Source organism: Bufo bufo, chromosome 5 (assembly GCF_905171765.1).
Source record: "Bufo bufo chromosome 5, aBufBuf1.1, whole genome shotgun sequence".
NCBI classification, from domain to species: domain Eukaryota; kingdom Metazoa; phylum Chordata; class Amphibia; order Anura; family Bufonidae; genus Bufo; species Bufo bufo.
In genome coordinates, this window is record NC_053393.1 from 317306904 (window position 1) to 317325591 (window position 18688).

Here is an 18688-nt window from a genome sequence, read left to right on the forward strand (position 1 = left end):
GTGTACTGTGCTTTCACCGTAAACCTACTACAAGTCGTCTCTAGCAGAGTGCGATAGGAGTGCCATGATGGCAGGCCTGAGGGTCTTCAGTAGTATCGTGGTTGCCATGACAACCATATGATGCCCCACAATTGTGGAATGGTTGACTGTGGGATCGAGGAAGCCTCCTCCCTCTGTCTAACCACTCAGATCTCGTTGCACCCGCCAGGTATATGGCAAGCTCAACTACTTAGCCCACCCCACACAGTCCCTACACTCATACACGTTTGGGAAAAGGGTTACAAAACTTATTTTACAGCAATTTTTACATGTGTGAATTAAGAGGATTTGACAGTTGTTGAAAACTGATGTCGACTGGCTGCGAAGATTAAATCTATGGAGGTCATTTGATTGGTGCAAAGCTGTAATACCAGACACAGCCACTAATAAAAGTATAGAGCTGGTAAAGAAGGTTACACGGTGCTCGTGTGACCACTGCAGGCTCTTAAAACTGCTGACTGGTGGGGGTGCCGAGTCAGACATCCACCAATCTAATATTGAGGGCCTATCCTAAGGACAGACCATCAATAAAAAAAATAAAAAAAGTTTCAATTCATTTGATTTTAGTCTGCAATAGAGAAATAATGTGTAATTAGTTAGTCATAAGATGGCTGTATTGGAGATATGCACTGCCTGTATAGGTGTGTGCTTTATGACAGCGGACATGAACAGGGTCCGTAAATTAGATGTCCTAGATTATTACAGCAAACTGGAAAAGACTGAGTTCAGAGTCCATTCTCTGGGACCAGGCACCGGCATTCACTATTGTAATGGGCAAATGGGTGTGGATCTACTGTACCAAATAATTGGTTTGACTTTGGGCTAACTCTATGGCTGGTTTCACACGAGTGTCACGCTGCGGACTCGCAGTGCAGCTCCCGTCCTGAACTTCCAGCACTGCCGGGGCTGTCTAGCATTGTAATGATTTATGATGCTATGTAACCCTTAGGCCCCTTTCACACGAGCGAGTATTCCGCGCGGATGCGATGCGGGAGGTGAACGCATTGCACCCGCACTGAATACTGACCCATTCATTTCTATGGGGCTGTGCACACGAGCAGTGATTTTCACGCATCACTTTTGCGTTGCGTGAAAATCGCAGCATGCTCCTCTTTGTGCGTTTTTCACGTAACGCAGGCCCCATAGAAATGAATGGGGTTGCGTGAAAATCGCAAGCATCCGCAAGCAAGTGCGGATGCGGTGCGATTTTCACGCACGGTTGCTAGGAGACGATCGGGATGGAGACCCGAACCTTATTATTTTCCCTTATAACATGGTTATAAGGGAAAATAATAGCATTCTGAATACAGAATGCTAAGTAAAACAGGGCTGGAGGGGGTTAAAAAAAAATAAAAAATCATTTAACTCACCTTAATCCACTTGCTCGCGATGCGGGCATCTCCGTCTGACTCTTTTACTGTATAGGACCTGTGGAGAGCATTAACTATAGTTTAAGGACCTGGGATGACGTCACTCCGGTCATCACATGGTACGTCACATGATCTTTTACCATGGTGATTCACCATGGTAAAAGATCATGTGACGTACCATGTGATGACCAGAGTGACGTCATCCCAGGTCCTTAAACTATAGTTAATGCTCTCCACAGGTCCTATACAGTAAAATAGTCAGACGGAGATGCCCGGCATCGAGAGCAAGTGGATTAAGGTGAGTTAAATGATTTTTTATTTTTTTTAACCCCCTCCAGCCCTGTTTTACTTAGCATTCTGTATTCAGAATGCTATTATTTTCCCTTATAACCATGTTATAAGGGAAAATAATACTATTTACAGAACACCGATCCCAAGCCCGAACTTCTGTGAAGAAGTTCGGGTTTGGGTACCAAACACGCGCGATTTTTCTCACGCGAGTGCAAAACGCATTACAATGTTTTGCACTCGCGCGGAAAAATCGCGGGTGTTCCCGCAACGCACCCGCACATTTTTTCCGCAACGCCCGTGTGAAAGAGGCCTTACAGGTCTGGAATGTATTGGATGACACTGACATAATGCGGTCGGTGTTATCCAATAAATTCCAGAACTGTAAGGGTTACATAGCATCATAAATCAACACAATGCTATGTGACTCTGGCAGTGCTGTTAGTTCAGGACGGGAGCAGCGCTGTGAGTCCGGAGCGTGACACTCGCTGGTTTGAAGCTCAGACACTTTCCAACTAGAGAAGGTGCCTTAAGTACCCAGGGACAACCAGCCATAGGCTGAGAAAGAATTTGGAGGTGTGCGTGCGCTAGCCCTTTAAGAGGTCGAGCGTGAGCGCACATGCCCTAAGGTCCCTTTCACACGAGCGAGTTTTCCGCGCGGGTGCAATGCGTGACGTGAACGCATAGCACCCGCACTGAATCCTGACCCATTCATTTCAATGTGTCTGTGTACATGAGCGTTGTTTTTCACGCATCAGTTCTGCGTTGCGTGAAAATCGCAGCATGTTCTATATTCTGCGTTTTTCACGCAGCCCTGGCCCCATAGAAGTGAATGGGGCTGCGTGAAAAATGATTTGCATCCCCAAGCAAGGGCGGGTGCGATGCGTTTTTCACTGATGGTTGCTAAGAGATGTTTTTTGTAAACATTCCGTTTTATATCACGCGCGTGAAAAACGCATCAAAACGCATTGCACCCGCGCGGAAAAAACTGAACAACTAGAACTAACCGCAGACAAAACTGACTGAACTTGCTTGCAAAATAGTGCGAGTTTCACTGAACGCACCCTGAACGCATCCGGCCCCAATCCGCAACGCCCGTGTGAAACCAGCCTAAGGCATAGGCTAGGCAGTGGAGTGCAGACTCAAGCTGGAGGACAGCAGCGGGCAAATTGAGCACCAGTGGCCAGACATACACCATATGAGAGAAGAGGGCGCGCAGATCCTGACAGGGCTGTGGAGTCGGTAGATAAATGTTCCGACTCAGACTCCTCAGTTTTATGTACTTCCGACTCAGACTCCTCTGTATTAATATGCGAATGTATTTTATACATTCCTTGAGGGAAAGAAACGCAACCTACCACAGGACTACTGGCTGGGAAGCTGCTTTCTCCTTTGTGTGCTTATCTGCTGCTGAAGATAGGGCAGTGGGAGGATCCAGGAAGGGGCATTTATTCTAAAACATGATTTTCCTAGGAGAATCCCATAGTCATGTTTAAAGTTTAAGCTAACAATCGGAGTTTACAAGTTTTTATAGCCTTAGCTAAATGACAGCAGTTTTTCCAATGGTTTACAGCTTCAGTCTTGAACTATTGGCCCTCCATTCCCTTCACTTATACAAGTGTCTCACTCTCTAGTCCTGCAAAAAACATATTTATTTAATCCCTTATCAGTGAGAGGCTAGGTTACACATGGACGCTGCGTTCCCTGTAAAAGCAGAACACAACACTATGGAAAGTATAAGTATTGCAGCTCCTAATTGTGCGTTGCGTGCCATATAGTGAAGCACATGAAAAGCATGCTTCTTCACGGTCACTTAACGTGTTCGTTTTGCGGTTACGTGAGGCACTGCATGCATTGGTCTTTATTCTTACAGTAGAGAAGTCATTAATTATAACTTTTTGTGAATTGGAATAATAAAAAAAAAAGTTTAAATGTCCCAATCTAAATTTAGCAGGAGTCAGAGTCGGTGCATTGTTTGCCGACTCCGACTGCAGGTACCCAAAATTTCCCCCGACTCCGACTCCGCAGCCCTGGATCCTGACCGCCGTTGAAGCAGTGCAGGGCCAAGTAAGGCTACTTTCACACTGGCGTTTTGGTTTCAGTTTGTGAGATCCGTTCATTAGTTTTGTCCTTAATGCATTCTGAATGGATAAGGATCTGCTCAGAATGCATCAGCTTGCCTCAGTTCCGCCTCCATTCCGCTTTCCTGCTTGCAGCGTTTTGGTGTCCGTCTGACGAAACTGAGCCAAACGGATCCGTCCTGACACACAATGTCAATTTGTATTATCTGTAACATAGCCAAAACGGATCCGTCTTGACCACCATTGAAGGTCAATGGGGACGGATCCGTTTTCACTGACACAATATGGCACAATAGAAAACGGATCTGTCGCCCATCGACTTTCAATGGTGGTCAAGGCGGATCCGTTTTGGCTATGTTACAGATAATACAAACTGATCCGTTCTGAACGGATGTATGCGGTTGTATTATCTGAATGGATGCGTTTCTGCAGATCCAAGACGGATCCACAACAAATGCGAGTGTGAAAGTAGCCTAAGAGATATGATGACCGTGCCCACCCCAAGGAGTATATCTATGTATATAATGTAACCACTAAACTTTATATAGACCACCGGCAGTAGAATAAAGTTGTCAAATTCCACTGTCCTCAGCTGACCATGTACCAGTCTATACAGCAAAGCTGACAGGAACTGTCAGCCTACTGTGCTTGTTCTAGTGGTTGGAATATTTCACCTTTTTTTTTGTACTAAAATCTGGATTTAAATAATTTGTCTTAGATTGCTTTAAATGGAATGTATAGCAGAATATCTGTCCTTCCCCTCCCAACTTCGGGAAGTGGTTTACTGCAGCCTACAGATAGCTAGTGGCTCTGCTAGTCTGTAGGCAAAGGTTCGAAGCAGCAGGAATGTTTCACCTCTACAGCAAGCAGTTTATTACAGCGCAGTTTCTGACATGAAACCTGTTAAAGTATGAAGTAAAAGGAATTTCCTAAAAGCAAAAAAAGTCATACCTGAATTTCAGGACTTGATTTATAATTCTTGCATTCCTGCAAAGGAACTTCATTTTCTGTAACACAGAAATGAAGCAAATTGGCATTCTTATGAGATCAACCATACCTGCTATCAACATTATTAATGTAAATTAGGAAAACGAGGAAGAAAATTGTATGTACACCACCTGAAGCCAGTGTAAGGTTGACCCTGAGGGCCTGAATGGTCTCCTTGGCTTTCCGTAGCTCAAACTCCAGGACTGGACAGGGTTTTGGATTAAACACACACAGGCATCCAACCAAGAAAAGGGAAACAAAAATAAAAATAAAAAGCAAGGATGGGTGTGGAAAAAATATATATACAGTTTGTATTGAAACAGAAAGCATGCAGTCTAATGGATCTTATGAAAGCATGCAGCAGAGTTGGCTTAGCAACTGATGGACGTTCTTTTCTGCCGTGGAAATGAATCTAATCAAACCAAGTTCACAGTTCAAGCTGTCTGACAAAGTTAAGGCTAAGGGTAAGCAAGCAAAGGCATACTGTGGTCATGTCATGGCTAGCGTTATTGTAGAATGGACAACACGGTGTCAAATAGATGGTCCTCCACCTCCTTTACTTTAAAGGGGTTGTCTCACTTTAGCAAATGGCATTTATTATGTAGAGGAAGTTAAAGGGGTTGTCTCATCATGGACAATGGGGGCAAAGTGAAGGAGGGCGCCCTCCATTCATTTTCTATGGGGCTGGCAAAAATAGCCAAATGCTGGCTCGGCTATTTCCTTCAGCCCCATAGAAATGAATGGGAGCGGGGGCCGAGCATGCGCGGTATGCTCCCATTCACTTCTACGGGGAGGCGGCCGGACTGGAGTCGTCCAGCCACCACCATGCGGGGCTCAGTTCTCGATATAGGTGCGGGTCCCAGCGGTGCCCCCATTGTCCATGATGAGACAACCCCTTTAACACAAGGCACTAACTAATGTATTGTGGTCATCTATATTGCCTCCTTTGTTGGCTTGATTCATTATATTATACACTGCTGGTTTCCATGGTTACGACCACTCTGCAATCCAGCAGTGGTGGTCATGCTTGCACACTATAGAAAAAAAAGCACTACCTTATGCGTGCTCCTTTTTCCTATAGTGTGCAAACATGACCACCACGGATGGACTGCAGGGTGGTCGTAACCATAAAAACCGGCAGGGTATAAGGTGATGAAAATTAATCCAGCCAGCAAAGGATGCAATATGGACAATCACAATACATTAGTAAGTGCCTTGTATTAACTCTGTCTACATGATAAATGCCATTTGCTGAAGGGAGACGACCCCTTTAAGCATGTATTCCAAACTATGAAATGCCAATACATATACTGTAGCTGAGAGCTAGTATAGGTGAAAAAGGGACATACGCAGGAATAAGAAGACGTTACTATACAGTAAATAAGTTACTGCACATAACTAGTCAGGTCACCTTGTATGAGCGATGACTGATCATTAGGAATGGGTAAAATGGCCATGGACTAGCTAAAAAAAAAAAAAAAAAAAAACCAGGAAATTAAAGGGGATGCCCCATGAAAACATTTCTACTGATTTCAAACCAGCACCTGGATACTTTTGTAATTACTGTTTGCCCCATTTTCTAACTTCTCTGTCCTGTTGACTGAGATGGAAACACATGCTCAGTTCCATCCTTCAGCTGCCACCAGCTGCAGCAGAAAGGAAACACTCCCTAAGGCTACTTTCACACTGGCGTTTTGGTTTCCGTTTGTGAGATCCGTTCAGGGCTCTCACAAGCGGTCCAAAACGGATCAGTTTGAATTCTAATGCATTCTGAAAGGAAAAGGATCCGCTCAGAATGCCTCAGTTTGCCTCCGTTCCGTCTCCATTCTGCTTTAGAGACAGACACCAAAACGCTGCTTGCAGCGTTTTGGTGTCAGTCTGATGAAACTGAGCCAAACGGATCCGTTCTGGCACATAATGCAAGTCAATGAGGACGGATCCGTTTTCACGGTTTTGACGCAATCTGGCACAATAGAAAATGGATCCGTCCTCCATTGACTTTCAATGGTGTTCAAGACGGATCCGTCTTGGCTATGTTAAAGATGATACAAACGGATCCGTTCCGAACGGATGCAGACGGTTGTATTATCTGAACTAATCCATCCATGACGGATCCGCACAAAACGTGAGTGTGAAAGTAGCCAAAGCTGACAGCTTGAAATAAATCTAGCAGAGCTATTGTTGGGAGCTCTCTGGATCCATGTGAGGTGCAGGGCAGTTTCGAGCTTTTTTAGAAAGAGATCGTCATGTGCTATATGATGTCTGATTTTCATTTTTTAAAGGGAATCCGAAACATTGAGCAATCAGCTCTATGCAGCAGAATGATAAATATTGTAGAGGAAAAAAAATAAAAATAAAAGAAGATTCAGAAATACTTGCCACTTGTGAATCTGCAAAAGCAGAACCAGATGTCAATCAATGAGTAGCTCTTTCCATTGGACCCTTAATCCCCTAACAGGGGTGCACAACCTTTTCTGGTTGTCAGACTGAACCAATCCCAAGGGCCGAAAATAAAACTTAAATGCTATGTACACCTCCAGAGGCAATATTTGTTTATGATTGCATTTTACATTTTTAAATCAGTTTTGGCTCAAAATCTTATTTTCAGTTGGCCTTTTTTTAAAAATATTGAGCAATTCTGTCATAAAAGGTCAATGGTTTGTTGTAACTTTTCACTTTGTGCCAGTCATCTAATAAACCTCATCTCTAAACTACTAAAACGTCATAAAGACTTATTTAAGCCACATTGTTATCAGTAAGATAAGAGATCAATAAGATACTGAGCTATAATGTGTGTTTATAATGTCAGAGAGCAGAGGTAAGGAGTCTGCCAGCTCACTTCATGACAGAAGAAAGAATATTCAGATCCTGCTAGTAGAGCATCTCAGCTCTGTACACAAAATAGGATTCCATATTTTTAATAAAGACCAATTGAAAAAATATTTTTTGCTCAAAATAAATTCAATGCAATAATAACAAAAAATTGTCCCCAAAGATGTACATAGTCTTTAAAGGGGTCTTACCAAGTGAAACATTGTATTTATGGCATATTGTACGTACAGTATATACCAGTGGTGGCGAATCTCTGTGGGCATCTGCACTCTGGAAAAAGTCTATGGTGTACCAATATGCCTTAGACTTTAACCACCATTCATCAGCGCAGGGCGCACTATGAACAGCACAGGCAGCACATTGAATGTAGGCAGGATATTATAGCTAAACGGTAAAGTACATGGAAGATATACTGTATTGGACTGTAGTCTTCAGGGTAAATTGCCGTGTTGGCACTTTGTGATAAAAAAGTGGGTTCTGGGTTACAGTTTGGGCACTCAGTCTGTAAAAGGTTCACCATCACTGGTATATACCATAAATGTCTAGTTATACTTCTAAGACTCCCATCTAATGGAAGAACACATAAAAAAAATACATGCGAGCAGCCAAAAGACATAGACGTACATGTCTGTTACCAGATGATTGGGGGTCGCACAGAACGGTATCAAGGTCCACATGTGGCCCTTGGGCTGCAGGTTGTGCCCCCTTCCTTTAAAATCTGGGCTTATAATTATTAGATAATATTTAGTTTTCTAAATTCCTTTTAAGGATCAACATCCTATGGGTAGGTGATGAGTCTAAAGGGCTATTTGTAACTGATGACTGATCCTTAGTCATCAGCATCTGCATGGTGGGGGTCTGACACCCGGGACCCCTGCCAATCAGCGGTTTGAGAAGGCCTGGCGTTCTTGTGCGCTCCGTGGCCTTCTCAATGATTACACTATATGTTTTTATGTGGCCTAGGTGCAGCCCTGCCCCATTCAACTGGGCCCTTAGTTGTCTTTTCTTTTAATAAAAAAATCGACACCGCCGCTGTAATGTGTTAGGAAGCTTCAAGGAGATTACAAAATGTCTTACAGGACTGAAATATGTCCAGAGATTGATACCAACACTCCAGTTACTGCAATCAGGACAGAGTTGGAAACTACTGTACACCAATGGCAGGGGGTGCTGACTGCTCACAAATTACCATATTACTGTATAAATCAGCGGTCAGCAACCATCCAGATGTGGTAAAACTACAACTCCCAGCATGCTTCATTCACTTCTATGGGAGTTCTGAAAACAGCTAAGTGTGCATGCTGGGAGTGGTAGTTTCACCACAGCTGGAGTGCTGGAGGTTGCTGATCCCTGGTCTAGATGACTGGATGTGACAAGTCACCAAAAAGATCATATACTATACAAACAGTACACTAGTAACTCCTGGACTTCCCCCCCAATCATTTGACGCCTCATGCACACAGTTCTCAGGATCAGGACCCAGCTAATGGCAGCCTATAGACTTATGGACATTTACACGGTTGTATTTCTATATAAATCTGAGCAAAAACTGTACATGTTACCGTATATCATATGTTGCATTACACGCCTATCGAAGTCAATGAGAACTGGAATATTCAGATCCACTGGAAATACGTCTAGCTCTTATGTAAGTACTTGTGTATTTCAAAAATAAAATCAGTCAATTGGTTTGAATTAGATCATGATCCTTGAGGAAATGAGATGCATAACCAAGCCAATCACAAAGGCAAAGCGGAAACAAAATGTGTTTAAAAGGGAACTGAAAAAAATAAAAGAATACATATAATAATAAAAAAAAAATACATATAAAAAAAAACAAAAAAAAAACACATATTGCAGCATGGAACACAACCAAAAAATGAGTGAAGAAACCTATGTCAGACTGCAAGAAACGAACGCCAATGGTCAGACAAACAAGGTCATTTTTGGCGAGGGAAGGCCAACGGTAACACACACTCTGCTGCATGTTTCTTTTTCACAGATGATATTTCTGTTCCTATATATTTCGGCTACGGTTTATTTAATACAGCATTCAGTAAGTAGTACAGTCATAGAACATGCACAAAGTAGGAGCTAGAAGAAACCTCATTTTGCAGGAACTTCCATACAATATATCATAGCAATGCCCGCTAGACTCCAGCATTATAAGGAAATCTCTGGATATTTACTACACCCACAGATAACGGAAATCACATACCGCATTTAGCTGTGTAAGGCATCAAGCTCACAACCACATCTGTTTAGAGGTCCATTTGCGGTTTGCATTTTTTGTTGTTGACCCATTGACTTCAGTGGGTCTGTAGTTCACATTTTGCAGACATATTCTATCTTTTTGTGGAAAGAACAAGGGTGATCCATGCTCTTTCTGCAAAAAGATAGAACGTGTCCTATACCTGGCAGCAAAATGAGAACCACAAACCCATTAAAGTCAATAAATCCGGATAAAACACAGACGGTATTGGTATTTTTTGCGGATCCGCGATTTGTGGATCGCAAAATAGATGCATTGATGTGCATGACACCTAAAGCAAATAGGGCGCTACTGTGCGGGGAAAACCAGTGAAGGTACAAAGTGCTACACTAGCACTGAATCCCCTTCATTCTCAGGGCTCCCAAAGGTTGCACCATGCCATCACTTTATAAGATGAGAAAACCATTAAATGGGTTGTCCCATGTCAAGTGCTGGGCTACCCCTGGCAGTCCCATAGACTTGCAGAGAGTGGCGAAAATGTATGCATATCTGCCACGCCATTTAAACAGGGATCATGGGACCCATATTCTAGTGATCCTTGGCATAGGCAATATGTTTCTTTTGCAATGTGTCAGGATACATAATTATCATTTACTGTAATAATAGCACATCGCCCTAGGTGCAGGAAATTGTATAAAATAAAAAATAGCCTACACTACACATTTCATTTTCCACCTCTCTGGTGGTGTCACTGACAACTGCTTGAATTCACATATTTGCGTTTTTGTCCACATTTTTCCCTAAGGAGTAGTCTAAGGGAAAATACCTAAAAAAATAAATAAAAAAATTTAAAAATCTGCCACACTCCGAGCATGCTGCTCTGTTTAAACGTCTCTACAAAAAAAAAAATGTAGTGTTTTCAGAGCATTTTACAACGTTTTATTGACCACCATTTAACATCTAGACATTCCCACCCCCCCCTCCAAAAAAAAAAAAAAAGACTCCGCGTGAGACCACCCTAAGGGCTCATGCACATGATCGCGTGCTGGCTGGGCCCGTGCTGTAGACCGCAAATTGAAGTCAGCAATGCATGTGCACCGACCGCGGGGCAGCCGCATGCGGATCGCAGACCCATTCACTTGAATGGTGTCCGCGATCCGCACCACAAAAAAGTAGTGCATGCCCTACTTTTTTGCGGTGCAAAGGCATGGACAGAAAACCCACGGAAGCACTGCGTTGTGCTTCCAATCCGTGGCTCCATTTTGCAGCGCATCTCCCAGATTGCGGACCAATTCAAGTGTGGGGTGCACATGGCCGGTGCCCGTGTATTGCGGACTCGCTGTATGCAGGCTGCGGCCGTCTGCATGAGCCCTAACGCTGTACACACATGCTGGTTTTGATGCAGTTTGTGCCGTTGAAATTAAAAAGGCAGTAAAAAACACGCATACAAAACTATGGCACAACAGCATATACAACCTCTGCAAACAGTGGGAATAATCTGCTAAATAGCACAGTAGCTGTAAAATCCAGATAAGCCATTTATATATGAATCATCACCTGGGGCACAATGGAGCAGATCCATGTACAGAATGCCAGTGCTACTGGAAAGAATTTTCCCTTCGGCTGATGTTACTCACCTGCCACCCGCTCATCGGTCTCCCTATTTCCATCGTCAGAGTACCGCGCGAAGTCCAGCGAATCCAGAGTGCTAATGCTACCCGCTCGATCTGAAATGGGACAGAAAGCTAGTGAGCCAAGTGGGCCAGCCAATCACTAATATTATATATTAATCAAATATTCAAAGTAATAAAAACATTCAACCTTAGCTATGGAAGTCAGAGCTATCAATGGTTATGGGTCTGTTCACACGGCACCGTGGCTGTCCATCTACACCCATTACACAGACCTATAGGACCCCGTCACACTGATGGACCCCTCTTTTCAGTGACATCCGGCAGGGTTTCCATTTTTTGCTGCATGGAATAGCGCAGCAGAGTGTCCAGTAAAAGGACGCCTATAGGAGATGGATACCACTCCGTACCAGTTCCCATCAGCATAAAAGAATACTTTTGTGCACTTACACAGAGCTAAGATCATTCCAGGTGAAACGCGCTGTAATAATTGGTAGGTGCAAATTGGTTTTTGCAAGAAACAGTTTAATGTGAAAAAATAAAAAAATTCACCAATAAAAGTGATAAAAAAAACGAAAAGGAGTTTTCTAATACAGACACCCACTCAATATGCAAACATTAACAACCCTGACTCGGGCTGTCAGTTTCCATGGTAACAAACACATCATCTCTTCCAGTGCTACGTTATATCTACTGTGTGTCTCCGCCACTAAACATAAGGAAATATAGGGAATAGAGTTGTAGCTCCTCAGCGGGATCACATGTGCCACTGCAGCCAATGACTGGTCTCAGCAGTGACCTGCCACTTGGGGACATGGGCAGCAGCACTTGAATAGGATGAAGCTGTAGGATTTGTAATCTCTTGCACAGCCACTGATAAAGGTGCGTCCCTGGGTCTGACTAACACTAAAGGTGATCCGGCACTTAAAGTCAGTTGATCAAATGATTTGGATTTCAAGTTCCTTGAAAACAGAGGTGCTCCTGAAGAGTAACAGTTAAGGAGATCCTCAGAGACATTAGCATTTAAAAAAAAAAAATTGTACCCATTGTGGGTTTGTTTAAAAGTAGTTTTTATTTGTCGGACAACCCTCTTTTAACCAGCATCAGTACATTGTCTTGTGGACATTTAGGGAAATGACATTTTTAGTGCCCACGTCATGTTTCAGTGAAGACTCTGAAGGGTTGCTTCTGGCTGAATCAGTCTGATGGCTGGAGCTGCAGAGAGGGCTCTGACCAATAAGATTAAGTGTAGTATAGTATGTGAGATCACATGATCAATCGACTACGGGGTCTACCCCTGATCAATATTCATGGACAGTCATTGTCTTACAGGGGCTCTTCTAAAAATCTCTCAGCCTTCTGACCTGTGGAGGCTAGATGGTTTCCTCAGTACTTACCCTTTATCACTGCACCAACGACAGCAGAATGAGGGACTGGTAGGTGCTGACGAAACCATCAGAAGGCCAGAGGACCCATTTAAAATCTCAAATATTATTTGGTGTTCCAGACTTTACAGAGTACTATTCGATATTACTTATTTAGGGCTCATGCACACGACCGTATGTATTTTGCGGTCCACAAAAAACAAATCCGTAAAAAATACAGATGACGTCAGTGTGCATTCCGTATTTTGCGGAACGGAACAGCTGGTCCCTAACAGAAGAGTCCTATCCTTGTCCGTAATGTGGACAATAATAGGACATGTTCTATTTTTTGGCGGAACGGACATATGGAAATGGAATGCACACTTTCTTTTTTTGCGGACCCGTTGAAATGAATGGTTCCGCCTACGGTCCGCAAAAAAAAAAAAAAACACAGAATGGACACGGAAAGAATATACGTTCGTGAGCATGAGTTCTTAAATAAAAAGGTGTGTGTTTGTGTATATATATATATATATATATATATACATACATACAGTGGATATAAAAAGTCTACACACCCCTGTTACAATGTCAGGTTTCTGTGATGTAAAAAATGAGACAAAGAAATAACTTCAGAACTTTTTCCACCTTTAGGGTACATGCACACGTTCAGGATTCATGTGCGGAGAATCCGCACTGAAATCCGCAGGTGTTCGCAGGCAAATCTGTGCGGTCAATCCGCATTAATTGGTGCGGATTTGCATACGGATTTGCGTGCGGATTTGGTGCGGATTTTCCGCATGCGGATTTCACTAAGTGAATGAAGAAAATCCGGTCAGGAAAAAAAAAATTAATTGATATGTCGCGGATTTTAAAATCCGCACCGCAGGTCAAAATCCGCGTGGAAAAAATCTGCATCGTGTGCATTGAGAATTTCAAATTCTCATAGAATACAATGGACATGACCTACAGTGCGGATTTTCCGCGCGGAAAATCCGCACGCAATCCTGATCGTGTGCAGGGGGCCTTAATGTAACCTATAAACTGTACCACTCAATTGAAAAAAATAAATAAAATCTTTTAGGTGGAGGAAAGAAAAAATAAATAAATAAAATGATGTGGTTGCACCTCTTATAACTGGGGATGTAGCTGTGTTCAGAATTAAGCAATTACATTCAAAATCATGTTAAATAGGAGTCAGCATACACCTGCCATTATTTAAAGTGCCTCTGATTAACCCCCAATAAAGTTCAGCTGCTCTAGTTGGCCTTTCCTGAAATTTTCTTAGTCACATCCCACAGCAAAAGCCATGGTCCACAGAGAGCTTCCAAAACATCAGAGGGATCTCATTGTTAGGCCTCATGCACACGGCCGTGTTCCACGGCTGAGAGCGGTCCGTGGTAACCCGGCCGGGATTCCTGCTGACAGCAGGAGCGCACGGCATCATTGGTTGCTATGACGCCGTGCGCTTCATGCCACCGCTGCTGTACAGTAATACACTCGTATAGATCATACGAGTGTATTACTGTACAGCAGCGGCATTAGATATACCATGGAACACAGTGAAGACAGTCATCATCAAGTGGAGAAAATATGGCACAACAGTGACATTACCAAGAACTGGACGTCCCTCCAAAATTGATGAAAAGACAAGAAGAAAACTGGTCTGGGAGGCTACCAAGAGGCCTACAGCAACATTAAAGAAGACCTTTCACCAGAATAAAAGTATCTAAACTAACTATACAGACGTGTAGAGCGGCGCCCAGGGATCTCCCTGCACTTACTGTTATCCCTGGGCGCCGCTCCGTTCTCCGGTTATAGCCTCCGGTATCTTCATAGTTAGGCTCCACCCAGGGGAACCTGCTGCAGTCTCCTTCTCCTATGCTGTAGCGCTGGCCAATCACAGCGCTCAGCTCATAGCCAGACGCCGGCAGGTTCCCCTGGGTGGAGCCTAACTATGAACATAGCGGAGGCTATAACCGGAGAACGGAGCGGCGCCCGGGGATAACAGTAAGTGCAGGGGGATCCCTGGGCGCCGCTCTACACGTCTGTATAGATACTTTATTCTGGTGAAAGGTCCTCTTTAAAGGATCGGCAGGAATATCTGGCAAGTACTGGCTGTGTGGTACACGTGACAACAATCTCCCGTATTCTTCATATGTCTGGGCTATGGGGTAGAGTGGCAAGACAAAAGCCTTTTCTTACGAAGAAAAACATCAAGCCAGGCTACATTTTGCAAAAACACATCTGAAGTCTCCCAAAAGCATGTGGGAAAAGGTGTCATGGTCTGATGAAACCAAGGTTAAACTTTTTGGCCATAATTCTAAAAGATATGTTTGGCGCAAAAACAACACTGCACATCACCAAAAGAACACCATACCCACAGTGAAGCATGGTGGTGGCAGCATCATGCCAAGGGGCTGTTTTTCTTCAGCTGGAACTGGGGCCTTAGTTAAGCTAGAGGGAATTATGAACAGTTCCAAATACCAGTCAATATTGGCACAAAACCTTCAGGCTTCTGCTAGAAAGCTGAACATGAAGAGGAACTTCATCTTTCAGCATGACAACGACCCAAAGCATACATCCAAATCAACAAAGGAATGGCTTCACCAGAAGAAGATTAAAGTTTTGGAATGGCCCAGCCAGAGCCCAGACATGAATCCGATTGAATATCTGTGGGGTGATCTGAAGAGGGCTGTGCACAGGAGATGCCCTCGCAATCTGACAGATTTGGAGTGTTTTTGCAAAGAAGAATGTGCAAATTTTGCCAAGTCAAAATGTGCCATGCTGTTAGACTCATACCCAAAAAGACTGAGTACTGCAATAAAATCAAAAGGTGCTTCAACAAAGTATGAGTTTAAGGGTGTGCACACTTATGCAACCATATTATTTTATTTTTATATTGTTTTTCTTCCCTCTATCTTAAAGATTTCAGTTTGTTTTTCAATTGAGTTGTACAGTTTATAAGTCACATTAAAAGGTGGAAATGATTTATCTGTCTCATTTTTTTTACATCACAGAAATACAATATATCTAATAGTAATTTGTGAAGCGCCAAATCATTATTATTTGAGAATTCATCCATCCAATCGTCCTAGGGGTACAGGACTTGATTTTTAGCACTCGACCTCACCGCCCTTCTCTGCATATTTTAGCAAGCCTGCTAATTTTTTTTCATTTTGTTACCACAGACAGAAGTCGGCCGCAGTGTAGTTTACAGATAGAAAATCAGACATTATATTTATCAGGATTCTGTAAGGATTGCCACAAAGACACTGCATTTAGGTGACAGATTCTACAAGTATAAAGCCGTCTCCTAATTACAAACTGGACTGCGATTCAAAGGTAAAAAACCTGCGCATCACCTAACGTATACCCTGTACAGGAGCTCCTTGTGACTCAGCGAACATCATACAATGTCAGCAGTTAACACAGCGTATTGCATTTGGCTGCCTAGGGCCCCATTCACACGTCTGCAATTTCGTTCTGCATATTGCGGACCCATTCATTTCAATAGGGCCGGACGATGTGCGGCCCGAATCCGGAAATGCGGACCCCCACTTCCGTTCCTGCAAAAAATAGAACATGTCCTATTCTTGTCTGCAATTACGGACAAGAATAGGCATATTCTATTAGTGCCGGCGATGTGTGGTCCGCAAAATACACTACGGATGTGTGAATGGACCCTTAGGCTAGAAATCAGTTTATCTTTTGAGCAAAACACATGAAGAATTGCTTAAAGGGAACCTGTCACCAGGATTTTGGGTATAGAGCTGAGGACATGGGTTGCTAGATGGCCGCTAGCACATCCGCAATACCCAGTCCCCATAGCTCTGTGTGCTTTTATTGTGTAAAAAAAAACGATTTGATACATATGCAAATTAACATAAAAGAGTCATATCTTACTTGTGTGACCAGAGAAGAGTCATATTTTCAAGCTCTGACTCATCTTAGGTTAATTTGCATATGTAACAAATCGGTTTTTAAACACAATAAAAGCACACAGAGCTATGGGGACTGGGTATTGCGGATGTACTAGTGGTGATCTAGCAACCCATGTCCTCAGCTCTATACCCAAAATCCAGATGACAGGTTCCCTTCAAAGGGAACCTAATAGTTTATTTCCTCTTTCATTAAAGAAAAGAGTGCGTTTCTTCACTTATTTCCGTCTCCCATGACTGGGAAAATCTATTCACGGAAGTGTGTGTGAAGTCTATGGGGAGGGGAGAAGGAGACCAGATATGGCGGCAGCCACTACTGGGCGATTTATTTCTCCCTAGAGCTGGAAAGTTCTCTAGTTCTGCAGCCGCGTCTAGTCTCTCTCACTTCTCCCTTGTACGGACTTCTGTGCACAGAATTAAGTGCAGAAGTGCAATTTTCTTTAATAAAATGTATCACAAAGGTCACACTCATCACCTATACCACTTAATTCTGAAAAATAAAAGTTTAGTTACGCTTTAGTTTTTCATAACGATAAAGAAGAATGATGGTCTAAATGTAATGCTCTGACTAGTGTCTGTCCCTACAATAATCTGCTCCACCGTCAGTGGACACTGATGTATCCGGAGGATAGATCATCAATATTTATTTCCTGGAAATCCTCTTCCAAGGGGTTGCCCAGTTCTCTCAAGATAGGTAATCGATATTTGATCGGCGGGGGTCTGACTCCTGGCAACCCCACCAATCAGATGGCTGAAGAGAATGCGACGCTCACGCTGGCGTTGCATTCCCTTCACCGTTTACCTGCTTGACAGTGCATCGGTGAGCAGTGTAATTACAGCTGCTCCGTCCCATTCACTTGAAGGTAGTAGGTGAAGAGAACGCAGCACTTGCACGACCACCGCCCATCCGATATTGATGACCAATTCTGAGGATACATCATCAATATGAGTAAACTGGACCCTTTAACTCCATAGATCTCTCCTTCTTGTATGTGAAGCCTATAACCTCCGACTTAGTAAAGATCACCATATACAATACAATTACTCATGGAACCTCTTTAAAGGGTCACTGTACTTTCACACAATTTCATTTTATAAAGAATGGTGTAACCAGCAAATTTCTAGATCACTTTATTTAAAAAATCAGCCTGCATCCGCCTGAAAAAAAAAAAAGCAGCTGTATGGCCACTAGGGGTCTCACTTCCACCAAGTTGCAGTCCACTGCCTGTTAGGCAAGAGCCGTCCCTGGTAACAGAGACACAGGAGACTGGTGAGAGGAACTGGGGGGGGGGGGGTGTCAGAGCTAGCCGAGATCCTGAGCCTGATAAAAGAGCTGCTTCTACACTGCTTCTGAACGTCACAGGAGTGTGTCTAAGTGAGATTCATCCCCCCCATGGGCTCGCTTCACACTGCCGGCAGGCTGTTCCAGCATAGAATGTCAGAAATCAGCAAGACAAAAACCGCTGGTATTTGTCCAGACGATTGTCAGCATATTTGCCGGAACACCGCTAGACCCCATTGTAGTTAATGGGGCCGGAAGGCATTCTGGTAGCATCCGGGAATGCCGGATCCGGCAGGCTGCTCCTGGCTGAAACGGCAAGCGCAAATGTGAAACAAGCCTCATCTGTTCTGTGAGCTCCGAAGCTAAAAACAGACATAGGCAGGCAAAGGACAATATTCAGGAATATTATTTATTAGGTTACTCACAACATGTTGTGAGTAACCTAATAAATAATATTCCTGAATATTGTCCTTTGCCTGCCTATATTTGTGCCAGATATTGAGTGACGCCAAACCCTTGTTCTCCAAATTGTACTCTCAAACAGCAACAGGGAGTGCTGTGTGGCAGTGCACCCATTCCATTGTACATCAGTGAGTGAGCCACCTAACCTTGAATCGAAAAACAGACATAGTGGGAAGTGATAGAAAGGATGTCACAGCAG

The 18688-nt window shown here is 43.4% G+C and overlaps 1 protein-coding gene across 5 annotated transcripts in view; it reads right to left on the bottom strand.

Moving 5' to 3' along the window:
* Positions 1–18688, bottom strand: part of RELCH (RAB11 binding and LisH domain, coiled-coil and HEAT repeat containing) — a 139867-nt gene that overhangs the window by 98175 nt on the left and 23004 nt on the right. For 4 of the 5 annotated variants that reach the window (XR_005778958.1, XM_040431890.1, XM_040431889.1 and 1 more), the window contains exons 2-4: positions 11447–11536; positions 4897–4968; positions 4730–4785 (exon numbers count right to left, since the gene is read on the bottom strand). Coding sequence is in view for 4 of the 5 variants with exons in the window: in XM_040431890.1 (XP_040287824.1) it covers positions 4730–4785; positions 4897–4968; positions 11447–11536 (218 nt within the window). In the remaining variant the exon portion in view is untranslated. The remainder of the gene's footprint in view (positions 1–4729; positions 4786–4896; positions 4969–11446; positions 11537–18688) is intronic. The other variant, XM_040431891.1, reaches the window with a different exon arrangement.